The sequence below is a fragment of the Malus domestica genome, chromosome 02 (assembly GCF_042453785.1).
Source record: "Malus domestica chromosome 02, GDT2T_hap1".
NCBI classification, from domain to species: Eukaryota; Viridiplantae; Streptophyta; class Magnoliopsida; order Rosales; family Rosaceae; genus Malus; species Malus domestica.
The window spans coordinates 36,971,626-36,998,595 of record NC_091662.1 but is presented as its reverse complement, the minus strand read 5'-3'; the positions used below and the strand labels follow the sequence as shown (position 1 = coordinate 36,998,595).

Here is a 26,970-nt window from a genome sequence, read left to right as displayed (position 1 = left end):
ATCTCTATATGTAAGGCCAAATTGTTACTTTTACAAAAATATAAACATTAGAAAGCAAAAACAAAATTTGAAAGTTAAGATTCATTCTCGGCTCAATGTATATATTTGGACCCTCTCCTTGTACTATCCTATCGAACCATTAAGATGAATGGTTCAAATAGTAACACTCCCGCATGCAAAAAGCTTCTTATGATTATGATGATATAAAACCGAAGGAGGATTTTAAATTATCATGATTTGCTATAAAAAGCTATTATATAAAAAGAATGCTTCAAAAGCAATATATTGCTTCCTCTTTAACTTTAAATTTTCCTACATTTGAACAAAATCTGCCTCTCATCTCATGGTCATGGATGCCTTGCCAATTTAAGGTCACTCACATCTTCACCCTACAAAGCATTTCATCTTTCTTTTCTTTCTCTTCACTTTTTTAAAAGGTTTTTTCTCACAAAAGCATCACGAATATAAGCTTAAAATGAGAGGTACATGTTGTCAAGCTCTCCACCACCAACTATGCTTACACCCTTGCGGCACTAAGCGAGGTTTTACGAGGCAATGAACGAGCCTAGAGGCGAGCATATACAACTTTCAGCTGCTGCAAGAGATGTTATGCGTTTTCAAAGGATAAAAAATGTCGATTATATTATTGTCCCATGAATAAGGTATCAATGTGACAAAAAAATTCAAAATGAAATTTTAAAATCAAAAGTAGTTTTTCAATATGACTGTTTCACAATCACATAGCATATTATTTAATTGAAAATTAATACCAAATGATATATCTATTTCATCGTATTTTAATAACATATAAACTAATAAAATTATGTGATGGCTTGACCGTTAAACACGAAGTTTCTCAAAAAATAAAAATTATAAATTGTTTTTGTTGGTGTGAGAGGGATATTTTCTGTCATCCACTAAAAAGAAAGAAGCAAATAGTATATTGTTTTTGTTGGTGCATGTTGGTTCATCTTGGTGTATGGGTAAAAGAGGACCCAATTTAAATTATTTAAAATGATGGATCCTAGAAGAATGCAAGTGGAAGGGCAAAATGGGAAAAGGGGGGAATTATAGAAACCCCCGGTGGGTAATTTCACGCGTCCAGCTGCTAGGAGGCCAAGCCGCCCTATCTGACCCCTTTCGTTTTCTCAGAAAGAAAGAAGTCGGTCTCGGTCCTCGTCCGGCGTACACGTGTGACGCACACGTGTCGGCGTGTCTCCATGTAACCGTGTACCGGTATGAGTCCCACTCAACATTGCTTGTTAAATCTTTATTAGTTTCGTGGCTTAGTATTACGGCTTAATGATAATTTTTTTTACTTGTAAGTAAGAAATTTTAAGTTCGGTTCTTGCCAAAAGCGAATTTGAATCATATTTTTTCTAACCTGTTGTGAGGCTAAGCTTATCCATCTCTCCCTTAGAGTTGGATAACTTTGTAATGCTCTGCTTATAGGTTCAACTAACCTAGACACGAGGATTAACTCTTAAGTTATTTGTAAATAACCAAGGTCAACCACTTTATTATGATAATCAAGAACTCTCACCACACTCTTGTTACTTCATACAATCTCTCTAACTTGGGTATTGGAGGCCATTTGACTAACATTGGTGTTTAGATATTTTCTTTATGTGTGAATTTTCATAAATTCATTGTGTGACGGAATTTGCTCCCACAATTATAACCAAGGGTTTTATGCTCATTCTTCTTAAAAAAGCATCAAGCATTTGTATAAGTTATTCATGGATTATTTTAGGGAATTGGTGAGAAATATAAAATGAGATTTTTAGAATGCTAATAATAGTTCACTTTCTTTATACACAAACTATTTATTAGGATCTCGAGTACATAAGTTCTCATAACCACCAAGTCTATTCTCAAGAGAACAAACTGTTTAGATTATTAAGTTCTTTGAGAATGAAACTCCTAATATATCCCCAAGTCATGGTGATGAAATGTCTTCAATTACGTATTTGGAACGTTGGGATATGAGACAATCCACCATTTCATTCATTCTCCTTTGGTTTACAGTATACGGAAATTGACGTTTGTATAGTCTTCCAGCAATGTTCTTGTATTAATTGCATTAAATTAGCCTAAATTCAAGGCATTAAGTGCTTTCTCCAGAGCGTAACGAGAACTTTTACCGATAAGATAAGACTATTAAAAGCATACTTACAAAAAATGAATTTGCAAGAAATTAATATCATGCGCTTATTAACAATCGAAAAAAAAAGTGGATGAGTCCCATTAGTTTTGATACGACATCCTTGCAAAATGAAAGTATAAGATAATCAAAGAAATGTTTATCCCATACTTATTATTTCTCATCCGGATCCGAAGTATACATGCCTTAAATTGATGATACGATGGAATATGCTCTTTAATATTTGTATTTAATTTTTATGTCCACGTTATAAATATGGTCCTTAAGCCAATAAAAGAGGAGGTTCATGGGGAAATACGAAGGTCACTTTCAGGTCCACGGTTTAGAAATAGCGCAGCTGTTTCTCTCGCGGCACTAACAGTAATGATTAATGAGTAAACTAATGCTAATTCTAATTGATCGCACAACCGGTGGGCTGATCTCACCACCTCACTAGGTCCAATCGATGGTGACTTGTTATCAGAATGTCAAACACGGTGTGATCGACGGCTGTGATTGGCCGCCACGCGGTTCAAACGTGGCGGACGTAGATTCCAAGTGGGAGAGGAAAAGGACGGGGCGGACGTATCTCGTCATTTTCCTCGGGATCCGGAGTATTTTGTGATTGTGTCCGTTTATCGTATATCATGCGATCAGTTTTTATTAAGTACTATTTATATTTGAATTTTAAAATTTAAAATCAGTTTTGATCGCACGATATACGATAAATTGACACAATTACGAGATTCTCGGATCCCCAGAAAAAAGAATTCAGCGAGGATGCTTTTCCTGTGGGGGAAAAGGGGTTGGGATGGGCGTGTGGGCCCTTGTGCCATCTATCTTCCATCGTATCCAGAAAACTTTAATGAAAAACTCTTTATTTTAACGAAAAACTATATTTTTACACTAAAAAGTCAATTTTGATACTATTCACTTTACCTTTTATTTTGTCCTTATCGTTAAAACTAAATTTTTTTAAACCTTTTTAATTAGTTTTCCTTATAATCTAGAAACAAGATCCTCTTTGAATCCATACTTTCTTATCACTATTTATTTTTTGGAAAACTACCATCTGATCACTCTTTATCTTCAACTTTCTTACTGTTTCTTTCTCCTCAACGTCATTGCCATCTTCTCCGACGGCGATGGACGAAACAGAACCGCAGAGAAACAAGAAGAAGAAAATGGGAGGAGTTCAAGGTGGGGAAATATGCAGCAGGAATTGGGATGGGAGGGGGAGGGGAAGTGAGTGATGGTAGGGAGGTGTGCAAGGTCCGGAGAGGATCTCTTCCTTATTAAGACAATATCGAACCGATATGCCAAAATTTTCATTTTAAAATTATATTGGCAGTATCGAACCGTGAACTTAGCCTACTCCTACACATCTCTACCGATCCTCACCACAGCTAACCCCAATGGTTTTGATCCACCAATTTTCTACAACATAAAATTCTGGAAGTGGTCCCAACTCAGAAGTTAAAATGCTTCTATTCTGCAAAGGATTTGTAACTCAGTTATCACTAAAAACATTCAAATTTCCACCTTGAGGTCGCGAGTTCGATTCCAATTCCCCCACCCCAAATAACACATGGGGAAAACCTTAGTTATGAGCATTATCGTGAATTACTTGAGCATGCTACCTACCTTGGCACCTTCCTATATCTGATAAACTACATCCCAAACAAGCAAAATAAACAAGGTCCAAAACACCATCGGTACCAAATCCTCGTGACGGCCTCACGGCCCTCACGAACGGCTGGGATTATTACACACAATCGTTCCTGACATTTGAAAATGCCCACAACAGCTTCCAACCATCTATCACACACAAGAGACCTGACATAACAAGATCAACTTAAACAGAAGCAGAAGCCACATGGGTAGAGAAATGAGAGCATGTGTGCAATACATAAAAAGATTAAACCTTGTAATTCCAAGACTTTTATCAGATTTTATCCAGCTTTTCTGCCTTGACAACCGGGTTGGCTTTGGCTATTGCATCCTGAGCAGCAGTCCGGTAATCATGAGGGCAGTTGTGTTTATCAGAGTACCGATGAACTGCACAAAAGAGATCTCCACATCGGCAACTGAACCCAGTTAGACCAACACGTTTCCTGCAAGTGCCGCACCTGGTAGGAGTCTCTTTCACCTTCTCCTCCCTCTTAATGTTCAAAGATGGAGTAGAGGATGCCTGTGTTGAGATAAGCATCACATCTGCGGGGCCAGCTTGTACATCTACAGCAGCAGTAGCAACAGGCCCCTTCCCACTTTCAGAGGGGCTGCCATTCACCGCGCTATCAATGGATGCCGCAACGACTTTAGCTTGTTCTTGCTTCAACACCAAGTCCTTGTGGCACTTGGAACACAGATTCATGGTTGCTGGACTTCCAAAGAATCCACAGTTGTTGGCACAAAGCTTGGGAGCTTCAGGAGGAGCTTGGCATCCTGTCTCATTGTGCTCCATTTTCTTAGAATTTCCTGCATTGTAATTCGCTTAAGTTCTCCAAAAATATACAATAACACAGCTTAAGGTAGACATCTACCCCTGCCAGACGTCTACAATATTACACAGCCAAGCAATTACAACAGTATAAACAAGCAGACTCAACCATCAACTCATTAAATTAAAATCAGCATAGTAATTTGAATCTTAGCATAAGAAAGATGGAATGTTAGATCGCCAACTAAAAGGACCATATTAACTGGAAAATCGCCAACAAAAAGTAGCAAGGACTTCTCTTTATTCTCAGTGTAGAGAAGTATGCTTCATGTATGACAATAAGTTGGATAGTAGATATAAGTATTGATGCTCTGATTACAATTCTAGTTTTGAAGCCTCAAGATGAAACTTGTATCTAATTGGGAGAGTTCCACTTAACTAGACATACCTAATAAACAGTGAGAAAGAAGAAAGCTCACTTTATACTTTTTATCTTTTTCTGTTAGGGGAAAATGTGCATAACACCGTTGGGTGTGACCATATGAGTAGTATCCTTTGCCCAAGTGTTCAATCAGTTAAACTGAAAATATAACAATGCACGGATATGACAGCTTGTAAAACATGTATTTCATCCTTCTTGATAGGATAGCAAACCTTATTAAAGAAAGCAATACCATAAGAGGTCAACTGTCACTGCCACTGCCACTGCCACTTCCTCTTATTTTATTTTTCTAGTGATAAAAGCCAGGCACAGAAGAAGTTTTTATCCCACCAATCTATTTCCCCCTTCACCTCATACAAAGGGAGGGCGATTTATGAAAAAAAATGCCATTTGAGAGATATGGCGATAGAAAGAGACAAAGACAAAGATGGGCTAGCGAAAGATAATAATTCTCGGAAGGCAGAGGTTTTAAGTAAAAGAAAATAAGCCCACTTCCTTATTCTGCAAATATTTTTTTTACAATCATTAAACAGGGCAACCCCCATAAAAAACCAAGGAATGAGCTTTTGCAGTCTTGCCATTTTGTCTGAGGAGTTCCATTAATGTAAATCTGAGATTAATGTAAACAAGCACTGTCTTACCTCCTTGTAAAGGTGACAGTCGGTATAACAACAATATGAACAGACTTCGGCTGCAATGATTTTGTAATAAAGAGTAAACACAGTAAAATAAACACCAACCACATATATTTAGCTCAAGAGTGGGGAAGACAACAGTAATTCAAGTCTACTGTCACAACCCAATGCACATCCAAAAGTGCTAGTTGAAGTTAACTATTGAACTCCTAGGCCTTACTAAAGCAGCCACTGTCTTCCCACTGCAAAAGGTATGCGGGATTTGGGGTATCAGAAGACAACAACTGACAGAACAGTAGCCCTCTCAGTCATAGAAAATTTAATTTACCTGGTAAAGGGGAATTCAAAGAGGTCGCACTTGGTGCGATGGCAAGTGCCTTCGCCCATGAGCGGTAGGTCTCGGGTTCGAGACTTGGGAGCAGCCTCTCCATAAATGGGGGTAAGGCTAGCCGACATTCACCTCTCCCAGACCCTGCGTAAAGCGGAAGCCTTGTGCACTGGGTACGACCTTTTTTTTTTTTAAAGGGGAATTCAACACCGTATGAAAATACGAAGGGTCTTTCTATAAACTCGATGGAACTACTGATTTTCATAAAACCTCAAGACCGCAATTGAAACAAATAACAAGGTAAAACTACATAGCTAGATGATACCTAACCAATCTGAACCTGATCATAAAATAGTGTGTTCCACCGTTTTCGACCAATTAGAATACTAGAAATCCCATGATTCCATGACTATCTCTCTATATCTATATGTATATATACACATATATACATGTATATTGTTAAAGAAAATAAGGATGGTAGAAGGATGTCTTAGTGGTGGCACTGAGTCATGGCTTTTTATTTTTTTTATGTTTAAGTTTCATATTAATACATAAACATACTAATCATGCCATTAAATCTACTTCTTCAAGCTAATTCAAACCAATTGCTAATGGCAAAACACACAAGTAATTAAACCAACTCATCAAGCTTCAAACTTTGAGAACTATTCATTTAAATCTGCATAAAAAAAACCTTAATTTCTTATTCTTAACATCCTCACACCAGGGATTAAGGTCTATTCTCCCATCAGAACCCAAAACCCACCATCAAAATACCATTTTTTTTTTCATTTGAAAACTTCACATCTTTCATCACATACATAAGCTGCTCAGCTTGTTCAGCCATCCTTAACATAATTCATCGAAAAAAAGCAGAACCCAGAAGCGAATAGTGATTAAAAACAACAATCTACGACTCACCTGTTCGCAGAGGAACCAACCTCTTCAAAGTAGCTCCTGCAGTTCACACAGAGATGGTTCCTATCCGCTTCCCTTCAATAATCCAATAATCAAATAATCAAACAATCAAAATTTCGTAAATCAAACACACATAGACAGAGAGAGAGAAGAGAGAGAGAGACGAACCCTAAAGCGAACAGGAGAGAGGGAGAGAGAGGTGTCAGGAGGAGAAGCAGAAGCCATATATGTTCCAGCTTCGACTTTATAAGCGATGAGAGAGCGTGGAGGAGGTGACCCAAAGCAATGATCAGGTGTTTCCGTGGTGTAGTGAGTCAACCTACGTTTCTAGTTGTGATTGGTGGAGGAGGGAATCAGTAAGATAAAAGGAATTTATTGCCCTCGGGAGATTAGAAGTTTCCGACCATTTAGACTCTCGAAGACAGGGAATATGTATAGAGTCGGGTGCAGACAATCCTTCGCGTCAAGAAGTGGAAGTGAGTTACGTGCCCGATATTGTTTTGTTTTTTATTTGTTTTTCTTTTCCCCCTCGATGTTACGTGCGCTGCGCAGTATTTTGTCAGTTTCTCATATAGCATCCCAATACATGTAGGAATAATATCGATTTGTTAACGGGTGGAGTTGTTTAAATTAAAAAAAAAAAAGCAGTTTTAAAAAAAATTGGAGCTACAATTATTTTGGTAAATAAAAAGAAAAAGTATTTTATTTCAAAATCATGAGTGTGAAAGAGCGGAAAGAAGAAACAACTCTATTCATATTTGCTCTACCATACTTCTAAAAAAAATTATTTTTGACAATCCTAGTTTCTCTTTTTTTTTTCTTTTCTAAAAGCACTTCTAACCTAACAATTTATCAAATATTTTTTTTTTCTTTTCACATTCGTTTATTTTTACAGCATAACAGAAATAGTTTTAGAAAAAATAGCAATACCAAACTAGTTATAGCTTGGTTTCACTATAATATGGTGGTGAGATTGGTTGTGGTGATGCCGGTAACGAATTGGATATTAATAGTTACTCATTAAAATTTCAAAAAATGAACACATATAATGATTGAGATAAAATAAAGGAAGCAAGTGACCTTTTATCACAGTGATGAAAATGAGTTAAGCTTTTGCATAACAGTGTCGATTCGAACTTATTCGATGACTAATCTAACATCTAATCTAATAAAACCAATCATTTGATAAAAAAATAAGAAAAAAAATAAATAAAGGGTAAGGAATAAAATTAGATTTTGTATAAATTAACAAGAGCTACAAAACAAAATATAAGCCAAAAAAATAAAAAAGAGAAAAAACCCGACGATATCATACGAGTACGACACGCCCCGCTCTCCTTCTCTTTTTACAATCAAGGATTCCATTTTTTTCTCCCGGTAATTCTCTCCCGGCGGATTTTTCCACGAAACCCTATAACCCAATTTCCTAAGAAATCATTTACGTCACCTTCCGGGGAAATCCCCGAGTTCCGGCGGGGAGGGGTTTTGATCGGCTGCGAGGATATTTTAAAACGCGAGCTAGGGTTTTACGATTGGTGGAGGTTTCTGAAGCATTGGGGCGGTAGGGTTTGCTCTTTAAGGCCGAAATTAGGGTTTCGTGGCGATGGGGAGCGTGGATCGAGTCGATGATAGGACCTTTAGGGTTAATTTGACGGGCGATTCAGTCATCAAGTTGAGAGAGAGTGTGAGAGAGAAGCTTAAGGAGTTCATGGGGGATTACACCGACGACACTCTTGTGGTACGGACTCTCTCATTCGGCTAATAGTAATCTTTTGCGCATTGTTCTGAAATTTATGCTGATTATTAGCCAGTTTTCAGTGCTTTGATTGGGGAATTTTTTCCCGTTTGATTTTCTGTTTTAATTGGAGTGATTGCCTATTGTTTTCGTGGTTCTTAGTTTATATATGGAGTTAAGGTTGGGATTTTGATTTGGTTTCGTCTTCACTGTCATGAAACTCTATTGGATATCTTGGATTTGATTTATTTTGATGTGACCATGAATTGGTATGAACTGTTGATGTTGCCATTCGGTTTAGGGTAAGACAACATAGGTCGGACAGGGAGATATGCCGAACCATGGAAATTTGTTTCCATTTAAATCGTCGCCTAGATTTTTGAGCTCTCTTTGAGTTGATATGATTATGTAGAGAATGGTTGCAGTTCTCTTGCTTCAGGTTGGCTACCTTTTATGAAAAAAAAGAAAGTTCGAATACCTTATTAAGGGGTTTTAACAAGTTTATGCCATTGTTCAAAATATGAGCTGTCAGGTCTTTTTGACAAATTTGTGACTGCAGTGCTTGGGTTTTTGCATGGGATTCCTTAAGGTGGTTGTCCGTGTAGGGAGTTTTTAAAGGCGGAAAGCTTTCAAGAGGGAGGGACAACATACCAATGTGAAAAGTCCTCTTACAAGATGCTGATGCCCTCCCCAAATCTTTCAAATGCTGATTTTCTCCTTAATGAGGAAATATAATGTGATGTTCTTAATAGCTGCCAGATTCAGGTGGACTGCTGCCGAATGCTAAACTAATGAAACAAAAAGGAAACAGGCGGGGGGGGGGGGATTACATTGGGTCCTTTGTTGTGTATATCCTGACATATGTATGTATGTGTGCCACAAGCTTTAAACAGAATTTGAACGGTTACATATAGACTTTTAATTTTGTAGGGGTGTATTTGTGGGTTTTCATATTGAGCTACTTCTTCTTAGTATTAGGCAAGGAAGCATAAAGTTTGAGCATGCTTTTGAAGCTGAAAGGACATGGCTATTTAAGGTGTCCATAAAAGAAAATTTAAACGCAGTGTTAGCTCAGTACATCTTGGACTTTCACTGGACACTTTGAGATTGCTTTCCGATCTTATCATGGTCCTTATTTTTAACCTTAGAGAAGCAATACAACCATGAAATTTAAATACACAAATTGGAATATCTTGAAGTACCAGTATCATTCTTTTTCAGATGTTATTGTTATTATAAGCAAACCGTCATATTAAGTGTGTGGTTCTGTCTTTCCTGAGATTACAGTCTTGTTCATATGTGGGTTGTTTCTTGGGCTCCATATTTCTTAGGGAATATGATATCAATATCTTTGTGTTAAATGACCAAGTGACATATAACATTATTATATTTTTGTTTGGTCTACAGATATATAGTTGGCACTCTGTGGTTTAATTTTACATTTATTTAGTTCCAAATGATGCATAGCCATTATGTTTTATCCAGTTCCATCTTTCGAGCAATACCGTAACTTCTGAAACATATCTCTGATAATTAATGGTTTTAGTTACCAGTCCTAGTTAGTAAGAACTGTTTTTTTTCTTTCTTCTTTTACTAGTAATAGGTTGTATAGGTAAAAAGAAGGTTCTCTCTTTCTCTCTCTCCCTTAGGGTATGAGTGATCAAAATTTTGTTGAAGTGATGCCATTCGAAGAGAGTTGCTATATGCTTACTATTAAATTTTAGTGATATCCTAGAGGTCTTGTCATCTTGTTACAGTCCTGATTATGTGAACCCATGCTCTAGTGGCTGAAATTAGTCCATTGGGATTATTTGATTCTAAACATTTCTCTTTCCCCTCTCCTCCCCATCGGATGTCTAATTAGTCAAGCTTATGAAGTAATTCGAACTAGATTGTACTCCATGCTTGCCATCTATAACCTTAGAATTTTTTTCTGTGCCCTTCATATATCTGTCAGTGTAGTTTAATATGCATGAGATGAAAGCTGAAACATATATGAGGACGTTTTCTTGTCTTCTTCTTCATTTAAATTTGTGTTCAATTGTCTACTTGGGTTCAACCCCTGGTTTTTTTGTCTTTTTGTAAATATATCCACAGAAAAAAGTAATGGCACTAGAACTCTCGCTAAGTTTTCTAATTTCCTTGCAGGAATACGTTATTGTCCTTCTAAAGAATGGCAGGGGCAAAGAAGAAGCAAAGAATGAGCTGAACGTGTTTTTGGGGGATGACAGTGATTCTTTTGTTTCTTGGTAATTGATTATTTTCCCTCGTTTATGAGCAATGTTATTTCACATATAATGGTTGTTTAGTTTGGAACATACATATTTATTGTGGGCAACATTCTAAAATTTTGTTTTAAGTTTTTTTTTTTCACTAGGTTGTGGGGTCATCTGGCTTCAAATTCGGATTTGCATCTACAATCAGAGGATCCTGAGGTGGAAGATGTGAGTAAAAGAAAAACCACATCAGGTGACCTTACAGGAAAAAGTGATTTGTATCATTTGGGTTCTGAGCCAGAAGGGGAGAAGTCTACTAAGTCAACTAAAAGCCGGCACACTAGAGAATGGAAAGGGCTAACAAGGGATGCAGCTGAGCCCCCTCCTTTTCGAAGCTCTGAGATCGGAGATATTCATGTAGAAGAAAAAAGTCGTAGCAAAGTCAGTGATGCGAAGTCTCCTTCGCGTCAACCTGCAGCTCAAAGGAAAAGGATTCGGCCTGATGAGCGACACAATACAGAGGTTTGATTTTGTGTTTTTTTCTTTCTTTCTTTTATGATATTGAGCAGGGGGTTCTTGAATTTGATTCTAATAATTTGAACATGGATCTTGCTGCTGTATTGGGGCATTATTGATTCATGTGATAATTATCCATTTTGAAGTTGTGTGGAATAGGCAAATCTTTTTTGTCTCTGTTAAATAGATATAAATAACTTCTTTTATCCTGAACTGTGGTGTGGACTGCTATACTACAGAATTCAAGGCACTTATACAGTATTGGAACTATCCTTTCTTTATTCAGGACTTTTCCTTTTCATACTAATAACTTTTGAAATTGAAAGATTTGTTCAAGTACTTGGTCTTGTTCAGTATTATTCAATCTATCAGTGGCCCATTATTGATAATGTTTTATGAATTTGTTTTCATGTGCTTGCGTGGGTGCCTATAGGCTATAACCTGCCTTTGGACATATTAATGGTTTTAAATGTCCATATTGTTTCTTTTGTCACGCTCTAGCAATCCTCCTTTGCTTCTTCTCTCCACACAAAGAATATCCCCACCCCCAAAACATTGTATTTTATGCTTATTGCAAGGGTTGATTGAGTATGCAATTTAAGAAAGATCATTTTGGAGACTTATTTCGTATAGAGTGTATGCACTTTGATAACAATTATTCAACTTTCTCACTCGATTATCCTCTTCTTGACAGAGGGAACCAGTTTCTGAAGTGACTATTGATGCCCCTCGACGGCTACTCCAATTTGCTATGCGTGATGCATTAACGACCTCAAGGCAATCCAATTCAGCAACTCAGCCCACATTGAAGCGTCTTCGTTCTGTGGTATCTAAACCCACTGTTGACTCATCATTGGTTGATCGTCCTCGACGGATTCAGTCTGTCGCCAGGGTGCCAAATCCCATGTCAACTGTAATGAAAGCTGTTGCAGAAGCTGCTGAAGATGTAACAAGAGTTAAACCTTCAAGGAGTGTGTTTGACCGACTAGGTCGTGGTATGGAGTTTTCTGAGACCAGTGTGCCTCTTGCACCATCCAGAGATGCTGCTACCGAGGATGTTGAATTTGAAGATGTCGTCCAACCTAATGAACAAAAACGATCGTCATATCCGGCTAGAAGTGAATACAGTGGACAGTATGTAGGGAATGCTATGTTAGAAAGTGAAACTGGTTTGGCTTCTGATTTTGTATCGGACAATGAAGGGTTTGATGATGTTAATGTTATGGGTCGTATAGTTACTGATGTTTCTCAGACTGGGACATCTGGTGGAAGCAAGGCTGAAAATTTACTAATGGCGCGTTACAATGTGGCGAAGAATGTTGATGATGTTATGCAGCTATCCAGGAATAAAGATCACGGTCAATCTTTTGCAGCTGCGAATTCTTCTCATAAGATTGTGAATATATCTGTGAATGTCAATACTTGGAAAGCACCCCATTATCAGGAGCCAAGAGAAGTTGCTGGTGATGATTGGAAATCCCTACAGAATAGTGAGGCAGGGGTTGCCAAATCTGGTTTGCATGTGATGAAGGAGAACGGCAATCCTGTTGGAGCAAGTAATGGAAATGTAAGATGCACGCACACTCCCACACCTTCCTCTCCTCTATCATCACTTGTACATTAAATTCACTTGATATTTCATTGCACTTAGAGACTGTTATTGAATGTCTTTTTATGATATCAGGTAACACCTGCTGCAGATTCTCCTAAGATGCTTTCCTCTTCTGCTGGTGAGTTTTGAAACTTCTAAAATAATCCTCTCTTTTTTTTTTTTTTTTTTTTTGTTTCCACATTATTACTGCTTACCTCCATTTAGAGATGAGAGAAGTCAAGTCCCTACTTTTTATTAGTTAGTCAAATAATTGATTCTCTTTCTGGTGTTGGATCTCCATCATTCGAGTAGTATCCAAATATGCATCTTTATTAATTTTTTTATTATGGAATATCGTGCAGGTCTATATGCCAGTGGACGCCCATTGGAGGATGCAGATTGTCGAACTATCTTTGTTAACAATGTAATACCTTCCTTCTTGTTGTTCAATGTTTGAGGTTTTGTCTCGGTTTTGTGCAATTTCAGTTTTAGTTATATTTTTTTATGAATGCACAGGTCCACTTTGCTGCTTCAAAAGATAGTCTTTCTCGACATTTCAACAAGTTTGGGGAAGTGCTAAAAGTAGTGATAGTTACTGATGCAGCAACTAGGCAGCCTAAAGGGTAAGATGTCTCATCATAATTCTTCTTAGCTCTTGGCCTAGTCCTTCCTTTTATACGAGGACAATACATATTCCTTAGTTAGTCTTTGCTAAATAACTTTACTTGAGCAGGTCAGCTTACGTAGAGTTCACACGGAGGGAGGCGGCAGACAATGCATTATCTCTAGACGGAACCTCTTTCATGTCAAGGATCCTCAAGGTAAACATTTGTAGTAACTAGAACTAGTGATGACTTTTTGCTATTGTGAGGTCTTTGGAGAACAGAACTCTATTTAGCTTCCTTCTTAACATATGATTTTTCATGGTAAATCTTTGCCGTAAGGATTTGTATGTGTCATTGCATTTTGGGATTTGATTCGTCAGCCATTAGACGATATTAACACTGATCATGAATCCATACATTTTGCATTTGTAATTTATGGTGTTTAAATGTAGGAGTGAAATCTTTACCCGTGTCATTATCCTATTGCAGGTTGTAAAGAGGGGAGCTGCACATCAAGAAGCAGCTCCTGGCATGACTTGGCCAAGGGTTGGCCGGGGCACTCCATTTGCCACTGCCAGGTTTGGTTGGTCCCCATTCCAGAGAGGCATGTCTGGTGCATATAGGCCTCGCCCCCTAATCAAACCTGGTGCCAGGAGCATGCAGTGGAAGCGTGATACTCAGGCCAATCCAGGTGAGATGGGTGCTCCAGTCACTGCCACTGCTGTTCCTTCACCAACAGCTCGCAGTCTTAACCTATGTTCGAACAGAACCTAAGCCAGACGGAAACAAGTCCCGAATATGACGTTACCTTCTGCGGTATGCCCGACATGAAATGCTCGTGGTCCTCGGAATTCCAATCAATTGGGGTATATTCTTTTTGTATATGGTCGAGAACATTTTTACATGGAGGCGGAAGAAGTGAAGGCGAAGGCTTCCCCACTCGAAAATTTTGGCTTTATTCTTTGGGTTGGAGATAAAAGGGAGTTAATTATGGCATGGGATCATAAAGCGATGGAAAACATTTTTGGAGATAAGAGTAGTAGTCAGCTCATCAAGTGTTTTCTGACGGAGATGTTACTGTTTAGGTTCAAATTTGTGTATAGACGGACAGATTAATGGTTTATTTTTTGAAGGATATTAACTTTATTAATCTGTTTCGTAACATTTATATTTTGATAAAAAAAAAGAGAAAATGGGAAAAAAGAGATATTAATTGCCTTGTATAGTGTTGTATGTTGTACATTTAGCGGTAGCAGCTTCCTGTTAGAGTAGGAATTCTCACTCAAAAAGTCAAAATTCTTAGTGTTTTAATCGCGGAGCTTTATGATTACGATCAGAATCGTTCATATTATGAGTCACATTGTAAAGATTATCTTTGCAAAAATTAAATTAAAACTAAGATCGTTTAGTTAATCTATTGAAGTAAATACATAGATGGTTCATAATGCTTGTACCAATACTGTTAATTTATTTTTAAATAGTTTCATGACTAAACGACCTTAGTTTTAATTGATTTTTAGCAAAAGCCATCTTTATATAGTGATTTATATAATACGAACAATTCTGATAATAAACACAAAGTTCTATAAATTGATAACGAACAATTTTGAGAAATTTTGAGTAAGTAAAAATTTCTACTCAGAGTAACTGAGCATTGTTCTTTGTTTTATCCTAAGCCCTGTTTATTTATTTATTTTTTTTTGTGGTAAAATATTTTAGATTGTTTGTAACAATTCTCAAATTTAAACGTAGTCGTTCGATAATTTCCTGTGTGAGTGCATTGTCCATGTGCTGCAAAGGGGGACTTTGACTTTGTGGCGTACCAACTACCAAGTCTTGTTATTGATAGCTTGTGAGATAGTTTTGGCAGCTTCATTCAACAAAACAAACAATGGTAGCTGGAGAATTATTTCTTGGGGCATTTCTGCAGGTGCTGCTCGACAGGTTGACGCCCCGCGGTATCCTCAACTTCGGTCGCCTACGGATTGTCGATAGGAAACTGAAGAAATGGAGTGCAATACTGTCTGCAATTGGAGCTGTGCTGTATGATGCGGAAGAGAAACAGCTCACAAGTGAGGCAATCAGACTGTGGCTGGATGATCTGGATGATCTCAAAGACCTGGCTTATGATGTGGAAGACATATTGGACAGATTCTCCATTCAGACGTTACGACGCAAGGTCAAGCAGCGACATGGAACTCGAGCGAGCAAGGTACGGAGCCTAATTCCTAAAGCTAAATTCAACTTTTGTATGAACATGAAAATGAAGGAGATTACGGATAGACTGGTAGAGATATCTGAACGGAAGGACCAGCTTCACTTGAACGATACTGGAACTTCGGCATACACTACTAAGGCATATAGAGTGCCTCCCAGTTCTTGTCAACCAGATGGACCTGTTATCGGAAGGGATGAAGACAAAATGAAGATGGTCGAGTTGCTGTCAATATCCGAGCCTTGTACCAGCAACTTTCATGTAGTTTCCATTCTTGGCATGGCGGGGATCGGAAAGACAACACTTGCAGGACATGTATTCAACGATGATGCCATGGAACAGTTCGATCTTAAGGTATGGGTGTATGTGTCGGATGACTTCAACATCGTAAGAGTGACAAAGGCAATTCTTGAATCGATCACATCCGAGCACTGTAAGTTGAAGGAGTTCAGTAAAGTTCAGGACAATCTGAGTAAGGAATTAGCTGGTAAGAAGTTTCTGATTGTTTTGGACGATGTTTGGAGCACATGTGACTATGATATGTGGACGAAGTTGCAGTCCCCATTTCGGGTTGGAGCACTGGGAAGCAAGGTACTTGTGACAACACGTCATGAAACAGTTGCGAAAATTATGGGAGCCATTCAAGTTCATAATTTGAATTATATATCAAATGATGATTGCTGGCAAGTGTTTGAACAGCATTCATTCTTGGACATTAACAATGGCAGACCGCGCAATTTTGAGTTACTTCGGGAGAAAATCCTTGCAAAATGCAATGGATTGCCTCTGGCTGCGAGAACTCTTGGTGGACTTTTACGGTGTAAAGGAATGGGCGAATGGGAAGGAATATTAGACAGCAAAATATGGAGTCTATCAGATAAGAGTGGCATTCTCCCAGTACTGAAATTGAGCTATCACTCTCTCCCTTCAAACCTTAAAAGATGCTTTGCCTATTGCTCAATACTTCCCAATGACTACGAATTTAGTGAGAAGCAGTTGATCCTCCTGTGGATGGCAGAGGGTTTGATTCAGCATTCGGAAGAAGGTAGGCAAATGGAAGATCTGGGTGGAGAGTATTTTCAGGAGCTTTTATCCAGGTCATTGTTTCAGAAATCGAACAAAAGCAATTCAAAATATGTAATGCATGACCTCATTAGTGAACTCGCACGGTGGGCTGCAGGAAAAGTATGCTTTAGATTGGAGGATAATGTGGATAAGAGCATGCAACAGCTCAGATGTACTCCAAAAGCTCGTCATTCCTCTTACATTTCTGGAGAGTTTGATGGGGCTCAAAAATTTGGCACCTTTTTCTCGGCTAAACACCTGCGGACTTTCCTACCGTTTACACTTTCAGAAAACCCCCAGAATTATGTGACTTGTAAGGTTACTCTTGATTTATTGCCAAAATTGCAATACTTACGGGTCTTCTCTATGAACAGCTATCAAATAACTGAGCTACCAAATTCGATTGGTAAACTGAAGTTTCTACGCTACCTTGATGTTTCTCACACACTGATAACACGTTTACCTGAATCAACAAGCACACTTTGTAACTTACAGGTATTGCTATTAGAGAATTGTTCACGTTTGGAGGCACTGCCCATAAACATGAGGAATTTGATTAATTTGCGTCATCTCAACAATTCAAATGTACCTTCTCTGAAAGGGATGCCTCTGCAACTAGGGCGGTTGACTAATCTGCAGACACTAGGAAATTTTGCTGTGGGTAAAGGTAGCGCGTCAAGGTTGATGGACATAGGGCCCCTATTGCATCTTCGGGGGACATTACACCTCTCAAGATTGGAGAATGTGACTGAAGTTGAAGATGCAAGGAGGGCTGACTTAATTAGCAAGGAAGGGATTGATTTCTTGCTACTACAATGGTCAGAAGGGAGTGGCACAAGAGAAATGGAGGCAGATGTTCTTGACATGCTACAAGCTCATAGAAATCTCAAGGAACTCACCATCAGGGGATATAGTGGTGTGAAGATTTCTACTTGGGTGGGAAATCCTTCGTTCACTAATATTGTAGTAGTACGCTTACAAGATTGCTGTAACTGCAAATTCTTGCCACCACTTGGACAATTGCCTTCTCTGAAAGATATTTCTATAAAAGGAATGTCTGAAGTGGAAAATGTGGGTTCCGAGTTTTATGGAGAGGGCGGCTTTCCTTTTCCGGTACTAGAGACCCTTTCGTTTCAGAATATGCAACGATGGAAGGAGTGGTTTCCTTGCGAACGACTTCAGGGAATTAGAGAGTTTCCTTGCCTGAAAATGCTTTCCATAGATGCATGCCCCAAATTGGAGGGTACGATACCTGAGAACATTTCTTCATTAGAAAATCTTGTGATTCGCGAATGCGATCAGTTGGTGGTGCCAGTTGCCAACTACAGAGAACTTTGCACGTTGTGCGTCCACAGTTGTAAAGGCTTGGTGTATCAGAGTGCGGTTGAGTTTCAGTTGCTAGATTTGGAAATAACTGGTTGTGCAGAGCTGACACCGTCGTTGCAGAGTGAGGATACATTACTGCAACACTTTACTTCTCTTCATCGTTTGACAATTGAAGGTAATTCTCACCTAGTTCAATTGCATCACCTGACATCACTTCAAGAACTTCACATTGACAAATGGCCAAGCCTAGTTTCTTTTCCAGAAGTTGACTTGCCGCCTTCTCTGAAGGAAATAAAGATTCGAGGATGTGATTCTCTCACGCATTTTGCAAGATATCGTCTACCCCCAAGTTTAAGAAGAATAGAGATAAACAGATGCCAAAATTTGAAATCATTAGTGGAGGACAGAGATGGTTCTGCATCATCATCTTCTTCTCCTTGTTTGACACAAAATGAAGAATCTTGTCTTGAATACTTGAGCATATGGAGTTGTCCATCTCTGGCGTCTTTGTCATCTAGAATCCAGCTGCCCAAGGCGCTTAAGCACCTTCAGATACACACTTGTAAACAACTGGAGTTCATAACTGATACGTTCGACCACAACACTCATCTTGAATACATTCATATCTGGTATTGCCCAAATCTTAAATCTTTACCAGAAGGCCTTTGCCACCTTCCCAATCTTCAGAAGTTGAGTATTTATGGTTGTAGAAGTCTTGTTTCGTTCCAGCGGGGAGGATTTGAGAGAATCGCTTCCAATTTGAGAGAGATTGACATCACTAATTGTGATAAACTGGAGGCCTTACCCAAAGGCATGCACAACCTCAACTCTCTTGAGATATTAAGAATCCCTTATTGTGATGGTTTCATGTCCTTTCTAGGAGAGGGCTTTCCCCCTAACCTAATATCACTTAAAATTCTGAATCTCAAGAGTTGCGAGCCACTCTTCCAATGTGGTTTGCACAGACTAACCTCTCTCAGAGAGTTGTGGATCAGCGGTGAAGATCCAGATCTAGTATTCTTTCCACCTACAGAGATGGTGCTCCCCAAATCTCTCATTAAACTCACTGTTGAAGACTTCCCAAATCTCCGGTACCTGTCCAGCAAGGGCTTTCAGTTCCTCACATCTCTTAAATCTCTTTACGTCTGGAGTTGTCCCAACCTAGAATCCATTCCATATGAGGGCCAGCTTGTTCCACTGACACAACTTAGTATCCGTCATTGTCCTCTGCTAGAAGCGAGATGCAAACCAGGTAAAGGTCGATACTGGCGCTCCATAGCTCACGTCCCTTACATATGGTTGGGAGACAGGACGATCCTAGCTCCCTGATAAAAAATGATACAAGAGGAAACATTCAAGCCTACTATTCTCATACTCCGTTCCAGGTATTTCAAATTTGAGAGAAAATCAAGAATTACATAAAAATGTTTATTACCCGCCATTGTATCTTACCTTCTATCTATATCTTCTCCATTTAGGCATATTTTCTTTCAGAGGCTCGGTATATTCAGATGCTGTTATCACTGGAGAAATTCAATGTCTGTCAGGTACGTGTTCTACACTTGTTTGCATGCTATGAATTTGCATTCTCCTCAACTACGTTCCTCGAAGAACTAAGAAGCTTTATTTTAGAGGCTTTTCCATCCACAACCAACAACTACTAATATGTTTTGACAGAAGGGTTTAGGGTATGTTCTGTAACTTGTACAGGATCTTTAATTGACTTGTGACTTGTGTGGCAGGTTTTAAGATCCCCTACATAAAACGTTCGAGGCTTCCCGAAAATGTCTTGTCAAGAAACCCGTATTTCTATCAATGAGAAGAAGAGATGGGGGTTCTGCATCCACAAGTGCATATTGCCATATTCAAGTGGCTGCGAAACATTCTCTTCTTGATTTATGCACTTAAAGGAGCTTTCTAATGCATCTATTGTTGAACATGTATAATGAAGCAGAAAGGATGACAGCAAACTTGTCTTTGTTACAATGACGACGATTTCTACAGGCGAAATTGCTCCGGAATATGAAGTTTCTGCTGAACAATGTAGCTCCAGAAGATGCTATCGGTGTGCTCTTGACTCTCTACGATCTACGACAATTTGTCGATAGAGAATATTATTTATAGTTTGCTTTGAGCTGCTGCTCCTGCTTACTGAACGCTCGTATTGGACCATCTGTGTGCGCATATTTCTTAATTTCTTTTGTATCATCGCTGAACGCTCGTATTGATGCGAAGCTGCTAATGAAACGCAGAGTTTGAAGACTGTAAGATTTCTTACAAGAAGAAATCGATTAACATAGTTGAAGGAGAAGACGAGGCGTTGTTGGGTTTATTGAGAAAACAATGAAAATTCTCTTACATTAGCGAACAACGAGAAATTTGATGCGGGCATGGGGGTTTCTGAGTTGGAATCTCTCTCCGTAGATTAAAGTAGTTTAGAATATAATATCGTAAAAAAAAAACTCAAATGGGGTTATAGATTAATCTTTTCTTCCCGCACAAGTTACACATTATAACAATGCAACAAACTTGAACATAACAATCTCATCAACGGGAGTTACAAACTCATCTCGTAAGCGCAGCGAACAACACTCCGGCTGACAAGCCAGCAATGCACAAGAATGAAACGCCGCGAACACGAACGAAGAACACATTCAAATTCTTAGCAACCTGAAGGGTGAGAGTCAGAATCTGCAGCCTGCCTTGCTCCTCCATCTTCTTAAAGAAGTAGATTGACTTCAAACTCTGCCTCAACATGAACGCCAGCGTAAAGGGTAACCCGAAAGCCAAAATGCTCTGAACTGAAACCTCCGGCATTGGGGTCGATTTGGTAATGTACGAAATCCAAGCTCCGACGCCGAGTTGAGCCAAACCCAGAAGAGCCAATGCCCTGCTCAGACTATACATGTTTTTGGCCATCGATTCGAGAACTTCTCTGGTCTCATTGGCCAAAGTCGAAAGGTCTCGCTCCACCGTCGGTCCTTCGATTTCTTGGTGCTTGAAGTTAGGGTTTTGACTAGGGTATTCATTTGGGTTTTGGGGCTTTTCAGATTCTGGGTTTTGGGATTTTTCAGATTCTGGATCCGGTGACGGTGAACTAGAAGAAGTTGAAAAAAATCTGGGTTTTTGATCTAATAACCCATTAAACCTAGGATTGTACAAATTGGTACTGAACCTTGAACACGATTGTGTAAAGGTAAGACCAAGATTGGTTTTTTTGAATTCAGGGTTTTGAGTAATGGATTTTGAATTGAGTACCCAAGTTAGATTATGGTTTATGGGTTTTGGATTTGATGATTTTATGTAATGATCGATAATGGTGGTGGGGTTTGATGAAGATTTGAAAGGATTTGGGGAGAGAGTGGAATTGGAGGAGTGAGTGAAGTGGTCTGGCGTATTAGGGTTTCGGAGGTTTTGGGCGGCGAGGTAGGTGGAGGATGCAGAAAATGATGAATGATGATGATAGAGCCTTGAAAGCTTGAAGCTGAATCTGCGTGTGATCATGGCGGCCATTGTTGTTGAACCAGAAATTGAAGAGGGAGGGAGGGAGGGAGGGAGGGAGAGAGGGAGCGATTTTTCCTTCTAGGCGGGCGTTTACCTACCTCTCCTGCGCATATATAGGCGCGGGCCTCGGGCACGAGCCGAAATGTAGAGGTTTGGCCCAAAATAAATTTCAATCGGACCACGGTTTAAACCCAGCAAAGGATTATCAGATTGTTGGGGAACATTGCTTGTTGCATTAATTTGATTTAAGAAAACAAAAGAAAAGAAACTCATGTTATAAGGTCACATTTGGGATTGATTCATTCCAAAGAACTTTCATAAATTATACTTTAATTATAAATTTATAAGAAGTTTTTGTTTAATCCAGTATTTCCCAACAAAGCATTTGAAATTGGTTTTGAAGAAGCACATCCAAAAAACACTTTTAACCATTTTTTACGGGCAATCACAAACAAGCGTAAGTTTTCAATTTTCAATCTACATTTGAGAGTTTAGAGTCGATTTTATTCTTCAGTCAAATAGCTAAGCTTTCCCAACTCCGTTGCGTGCACTTCCATCATCTGAGACCAAATTGAAAAATTGGTATCAAAGAGTTTTAAACCCAAATTACTGAAACCGTGCAAGAATCGGTGCATGAAAATAGCAATTGCCTGCGGGAGGGGTTTTCGGAGATTGAGGCCAAATCCTACTCTGATGTCATGATAAATTTTATTGACTCATTATGGTTCATTACTAATATTATCCATATTGTCCTAACTTAATCACATATTAATAGATGTTGAGTTTGTATCACAAAGACCTCAGAGATAAGTAGGAGTGCATGAAAACCTCTATATATATTGTATACTATTTTGTCATATGACCGATGTGAGATTCTATTTTTTTAAAAGAGTAGCTCAATGCTTTTGATGAAAAATTATCATGCTACCCCCTGTGTTCCAACTTTTAAGATGATCAATTTGTACCTGGTGGGAAAATGAATGAACTTTGGACAAAAGAAAGCAGGTGAACAATTTTGGCAAAGAAAAGTGGCATCATCATACCAATTGTAGTTCATCCAAAATCAAATGACAAAGTTTTCTGATGAAGGAGGAAGATATCCATGATCAACCCCAAATAATTTTTCACACAAATTTCATATACATCCAAGCACTTCATACCCAATGCCCTCACTCAAATCCAAGTCCGAAAACGCATGTTGCTGAAGTTGCTGTTAATTTTATCTCTGCCAAGACTGCACTCGGCAACGATTTCCAATTCCCATTGGTTCAGGTGTTGTTTAAGTTTATAATTACTATCATTTCCATTTGCATTCTAATTCATATATTCGCGATCCAGATTAATTCACCTTCTTGTTACTTTGCGTTCAATCTTCATCTCCCTCTGCACTAAAAGATGCTACAGACCGTTTGTCATTAAAGGTATGGCATGTAAAATAGCGCACATTGAGCAAGTTCCCACTCAGTACCGTAATTACGAGAGATTTTTTAGTGTTTCCATAATACGGAGTGAAACACTACGTTATTATACAATTAGAGATAGAAAAATGTCGTACCCAGTGCACAAGGCTCCCGCTTTAAGCAGGGTCTGGGAGAGGTGAATGTCGGCTAGCCTTACCCCCATTTATAGAGAGGCTGCTCCCAAGATTATACAATTAGAGATGAACATTAAAAAAACTTTTCTTGTATAATAAGATGCGGTGTTCATGACACAGATACATGAAAAATCTCTCCGTAGTTACATGATTATAAATTAATTTATTTTATTTAGACCCAAGACCTCGTGCTAACATTACCTATCCGGACAAAAGACACGCACAATATTATACAGATAACTAGGGTAGAAATATTAATATGAATAGTGTGTATAAAAAGCAAGTGCAATTATATATCGAGTAGCAAGCTAGGAGAACACATCGTCTTGCAGACTTGAAATGATTATTAATTTAGAACCTACAAGTACTAGTTATATTACAATAAAAACAACACAAAAAATATAGACAAAAGAGAACCCTGGCAAAGCGACTGAAGCAGAAGAAGCGGAAGCTGATCCGGTGGCCATGGCCGGCGCCGGAGCAATCCCATCCCCAAAGGCTGAGGCTGCGATATAATTCATAGCAAGAAACATAATAAGAGCTACTGCGACCAAGAATGCCTTAGTAGAAGTCATTAGCTATATCTGATTCAGAGGCCCAAACTGCTATTTATGTGAGAAGCTAGCTAACTAGGGTTTATGCAGAATGGTGCTTTGAGGTTGAGTGCAATTTTCCAATGCATGGTAGACACATGGACTGTAATTTGGTCCATATGGAAGCAGCTTGCGATTCATGCAGATGCCAACTCATGCCACGTATATAATTAATTTTTGCGCATGAAACTGATGATACCATGAAAAGGGAAATTCCCTCCCGTGACCTGGTTTTCACAACGATCGAGGCCTTTAGTCTGCAATATATATTGGATAATACCATTCACACCCCATTTTTTACTGTTTACACATTTTTATTAATTTTTTGTTATTATTCTCAATTTATTTTATCCAATAATCAAAAATTAAGAAAAATATGTGAAAAGTAAAAATGAGTGTAGATGACACTATCCATTCCTATATATACATGTTCAGGGAGAAAAACTTACATAAGGCCTGCAATATATATTCAGAGATAAAGCTCACCACATCTCTACAATCCACATGCTGCCTGCATCATTGTCTAATGGCGTACGCGGTCCTTTCAATTACTTGAGCACAAGAAGTTACAGTAACTAGAGCTAACAAATTTTTTAGGTCTATCGCCATGGCCATGCACGAATTTTCCCATATGTGGATGGATAATTTGATGATCAAACCGTTTATTTCTTAAGATTCTAGTAAAACATCATCTCTATATAAAAAAATTTATTTTTCTGAAAATATCTATATGTTTACATTGTGTAGGAGATTTAGGTTAAACCATATAATGGACACGATTACTAAACATAAAATCTCTTACTTACAAGTGATAAAAATATTAGTAAATAGAACCATATGGCAGAACATTCATATATTATTAAAAGAGGTTTTATTCTCATTCGCAGTGTCTTACCTCTCCACCCACTTTTTCATGAAATTTTTATTTATAAGTTTGTCCATTTGTATTATGACCAATAAATATCTTAATAGATATATAACAATAATAGATTGAGTGTGAAAAGGTAATAGGAGCCGAAGAATTACTTTGATTGTGAAAAACAATAAAGGATAAAACGAATTTTGGAACGAAAAGTGTGGATGCTCTTTTCAACTAAAGGTTAAGAAGCTAGCAATTGATGATGATTGAATATTGATGATAGTTATTGGAGTGCATAATCATACACCGGAGCATTTACAAGTTATTCATTTGTTGGTAGATTATCATGGAAGGAGACTTTGTTGTTGAGGAAATATAATTTAGTTATTTTTAGAAATATTAGTGGGTAGAGAAATAACATATTAGCAATTATTTTAGAAATAATAGTGGATAATAAAATAGCGTTTCAATTTATAACTTTTTATAAAGAGTAAATTTATAATGTAAATGAAAAAAAAGATATTGAGGTGAGTCTAGCAGCTCTCCATCAGAAAATATGGGAATAACAGAGAAATTGTAACAGATGCATGGGAGGACCAAGTTTAAAATCATATTCCATGATGAAAAGCAAAACAAGAAAATGGCTTGAATTAATGGAGAAAGATTATAAATATAGGGTAACATATCCTTGACTTCTCAACAGAACGCGGTAACAGATCAACGCGACAATATATTATAGTTAATTTCCTTCTTTAATTATCTTAATTTCAGGATTTTTCCTATATATGTATTAAGAAAAAAAGATCAAAATTGAAATATTTGGACGTTAATTGAAAATTTTGAGCTTGATTTCTACAAAGAAATGATTTCTGCATACATTATTTTCTTTTTTGGCAGTTTATTTTTCTCATACAAATGTATCACTTTGCACCTTGCAAGAGAAAGTTAAAAGTTAAAAAGTACAACAGTAAACAAATTTTCACTAGGTAACCAACAATATCGTATGAAGATTAGGAAAACGCTATTTTATTACGTTATTATTAAAACAAATGGTTCACATAAATTTGAAAGAATGAGAACCAAGACAGACCCTCTATTCAGGAACTAAAGAAAACATCAATCTCATTCCCCTTCTTTTGAATTACTCAGTTGAATCTCTCTCGGTTGTCATGTCTTCTTTATTATTTTAATGCATGTAGTAAGCAATGAATGACACAACGGATGCACCAACCACGGACCCTAGGACGGGGAGGCTGGCAGAGGCATCACTTGGGGCTGCTCCTGGTCCCGGGGCGGGCGCGTGGGCGTGGCCTGCATGAGCCATCACAGAGCTGACAGAGGCGGCTGCGAAGAGGACAGCACAAGCAATCTTCTTCATTTCCATGGTGGCCTTCCGGTCTTTTTTAGGCTGTGATGAGCAAAAACGTAGTGGAATATTTGAGAGTTGAGGCTGAGGAGTTTGGTGGGATTAAGGAGGAATTTATCAACTATATATAGGAGACGGTTCGTGATTGTCCTTTGGAATATTACAAAGGACAGGTATTCTTTTCCAGTTTTGGCCATTTTTTAATTTTAATTTTGGGTCAATTCATAGTATATTGGGAAGGCTACATACTTTTTTTTGTTTCGGAAGTTGACAATTAACGTGCGGAAGGGTTTATAGAAAATGCGAGTTGGGTGCACGTACGGAGCGCGTTTTGTTGCAGAGTTGGTAATGTATCCAAAACGGTATAGAAAAACAATGCCAAGAGAATTACTGTATTGGTGACATTTTAGGTATTAATGGAAAAGTCGACAACTTTTTATATATAAACACTATTATAAATTAAAATAATTACATGGTTGTCATTTTTAATGTTACCACATTTTCTGACCGGTCAACGTTTTCCTGTGACTAGTTATCAAATATTTCAGTGATCGGCACCAATTTTTCTTCAAATGTCACTTCCAAAAGCGAGTTATGTTAATTGATGAATTTTCTAAGTTCTCTAATTTTATTGTGTATAGTGTGGGAAACCAATAAACGCACACAGCAAAACATAATGCAAGAAGAAAAAGTTGCACCATTTGTTATTTTTTGTGTCATTGTTGAACAAGGACTATAAATTTTTGGGCGACTGGAAAAAATTTCTAGCACCAATGGCGGTGACATTATCCGACACTGACACCGGTGACATGTAAGTCATGTGCAATGAGGAAAAAAATGTAAATGTATATGTGATTCAATCCGTCAATATTCCCCCTC

General features: G+C 38.1%; 5 protein-coding genes across 5 annotated transcripts; 2 read left to right on the top strand and 3 right to left on the bottom strand.

Annotated features, from left to right (window-relative positions):
• Positions 1-3,859: 3,859 nt before the first annotated feature.
• LOC103413277 (zinc finger A20 and AN1 domain-containing stress-associated protein 8-like) lies at positions 3,860-7,350 on the bottom strand. Its single transcript, XM_008351753.4, has 3 exons — positions 7,075-7,350; positions 6,910-6,981; positions 3,860-4,621 (listed from the first exon to the last, which is right to left on the bottom strand). Exon 3 carries the CDS (start codon positions 4,605-4,607, stop codon positions 4,089-4,091), a length of 519 nt encoding a protein of 172 aa, XP_008349975.1. The 5' UTR covers positions 4,608-4,621; positions 6,910-6,981; positions 7,075-7,350; the 3' UTR covers positions 3,860-4,088.
• Positions 7,351-8,175: 825 nt separating this feature from the next.
• On the top strand, positions 8,176-14,792 carry LOC103413268 (protein gar2-like). Its single transcript, XM_029096865.2, has 9 exons — positions 8,176-8,644; positions 10,790-10,890; positions 11,019-11,379; positions 12,068-12,940; positions 13,058-13,103; positions 13,327-13,388; positions 13,481-13,587; positions 13,698-13,785; positions 14,059-14,792. The coding sequence occupies exons 1-9, from the start codon at positions 8,510-8,512 to the stop codon at positions 14,341-14,343; spliced, it is 2,058 nt and encodes a 685-aa protein (XP_028952698.2). The 5' UTR covers positions 8,176-8,509; the 3' UTR covers positions 14,344-14,792.
• Positions 14,793-15,416: 624 nt separating this feature from the next.
• LOC103414157 (putative disease resistance RPP13-like protein 1) lies at positions 15,417-20,438 on the top strand. The gene is made up of 3 exons (XM_070810267.1): positions 15,417-19,560; positions 19,654-19,722; positions 19,918-20,438. Exon 1 carries the CDS (start codon positions 15,461-15,463, stop codon positions 19,502-19,504), a length of 4,044 nt encoding a protein of 1,347 aa, XP_070666368.1. The 5' UTR covers positions 15,417-15,460; the 3' UTR covers positions 19,505-19,560; positions 19,654-19,722; positions 19,918-20,438.
• Positions 20,439-20,628: 190 nt separating this feature from the next.
• LOC103407487 (uncharacterized) lies at positions 20,629-21,777 on the bottom strand. Its single transcript, XM_008346411.4, has one exon. It carries the CDS (start codon positions 21,686-21,688, stop codon positions 20,741-20,743), a length of 948 nt encoding a protein of 315 aa, XP_008344633.3. The 5' UTR covers positions 21,689-21,777; the 3' UTR covers positions 20,629-20,740.
• A 3,774-nt stretch (positions 21,778-25,551) lies between these two features.
• LOC108175215 (arabinogalactan protein 23) lies at positions 25,552-26,183 on the bottom strand. Its single transcript, XM_017337296.3, has one exon. It carries the CDS (start codon positions 26,107-26,109, stop codon positions 25,912-25,914), a length of 198 nt encoding a protein of 65 aa, XP_017192785.1. The 5' UTR covers positions 26,110-26,183; the 3' UTR covers positions 25,552-25,911.
• Between the last annotated feature and the right edge of the window lie 787 nt (positions 26,184-26,970).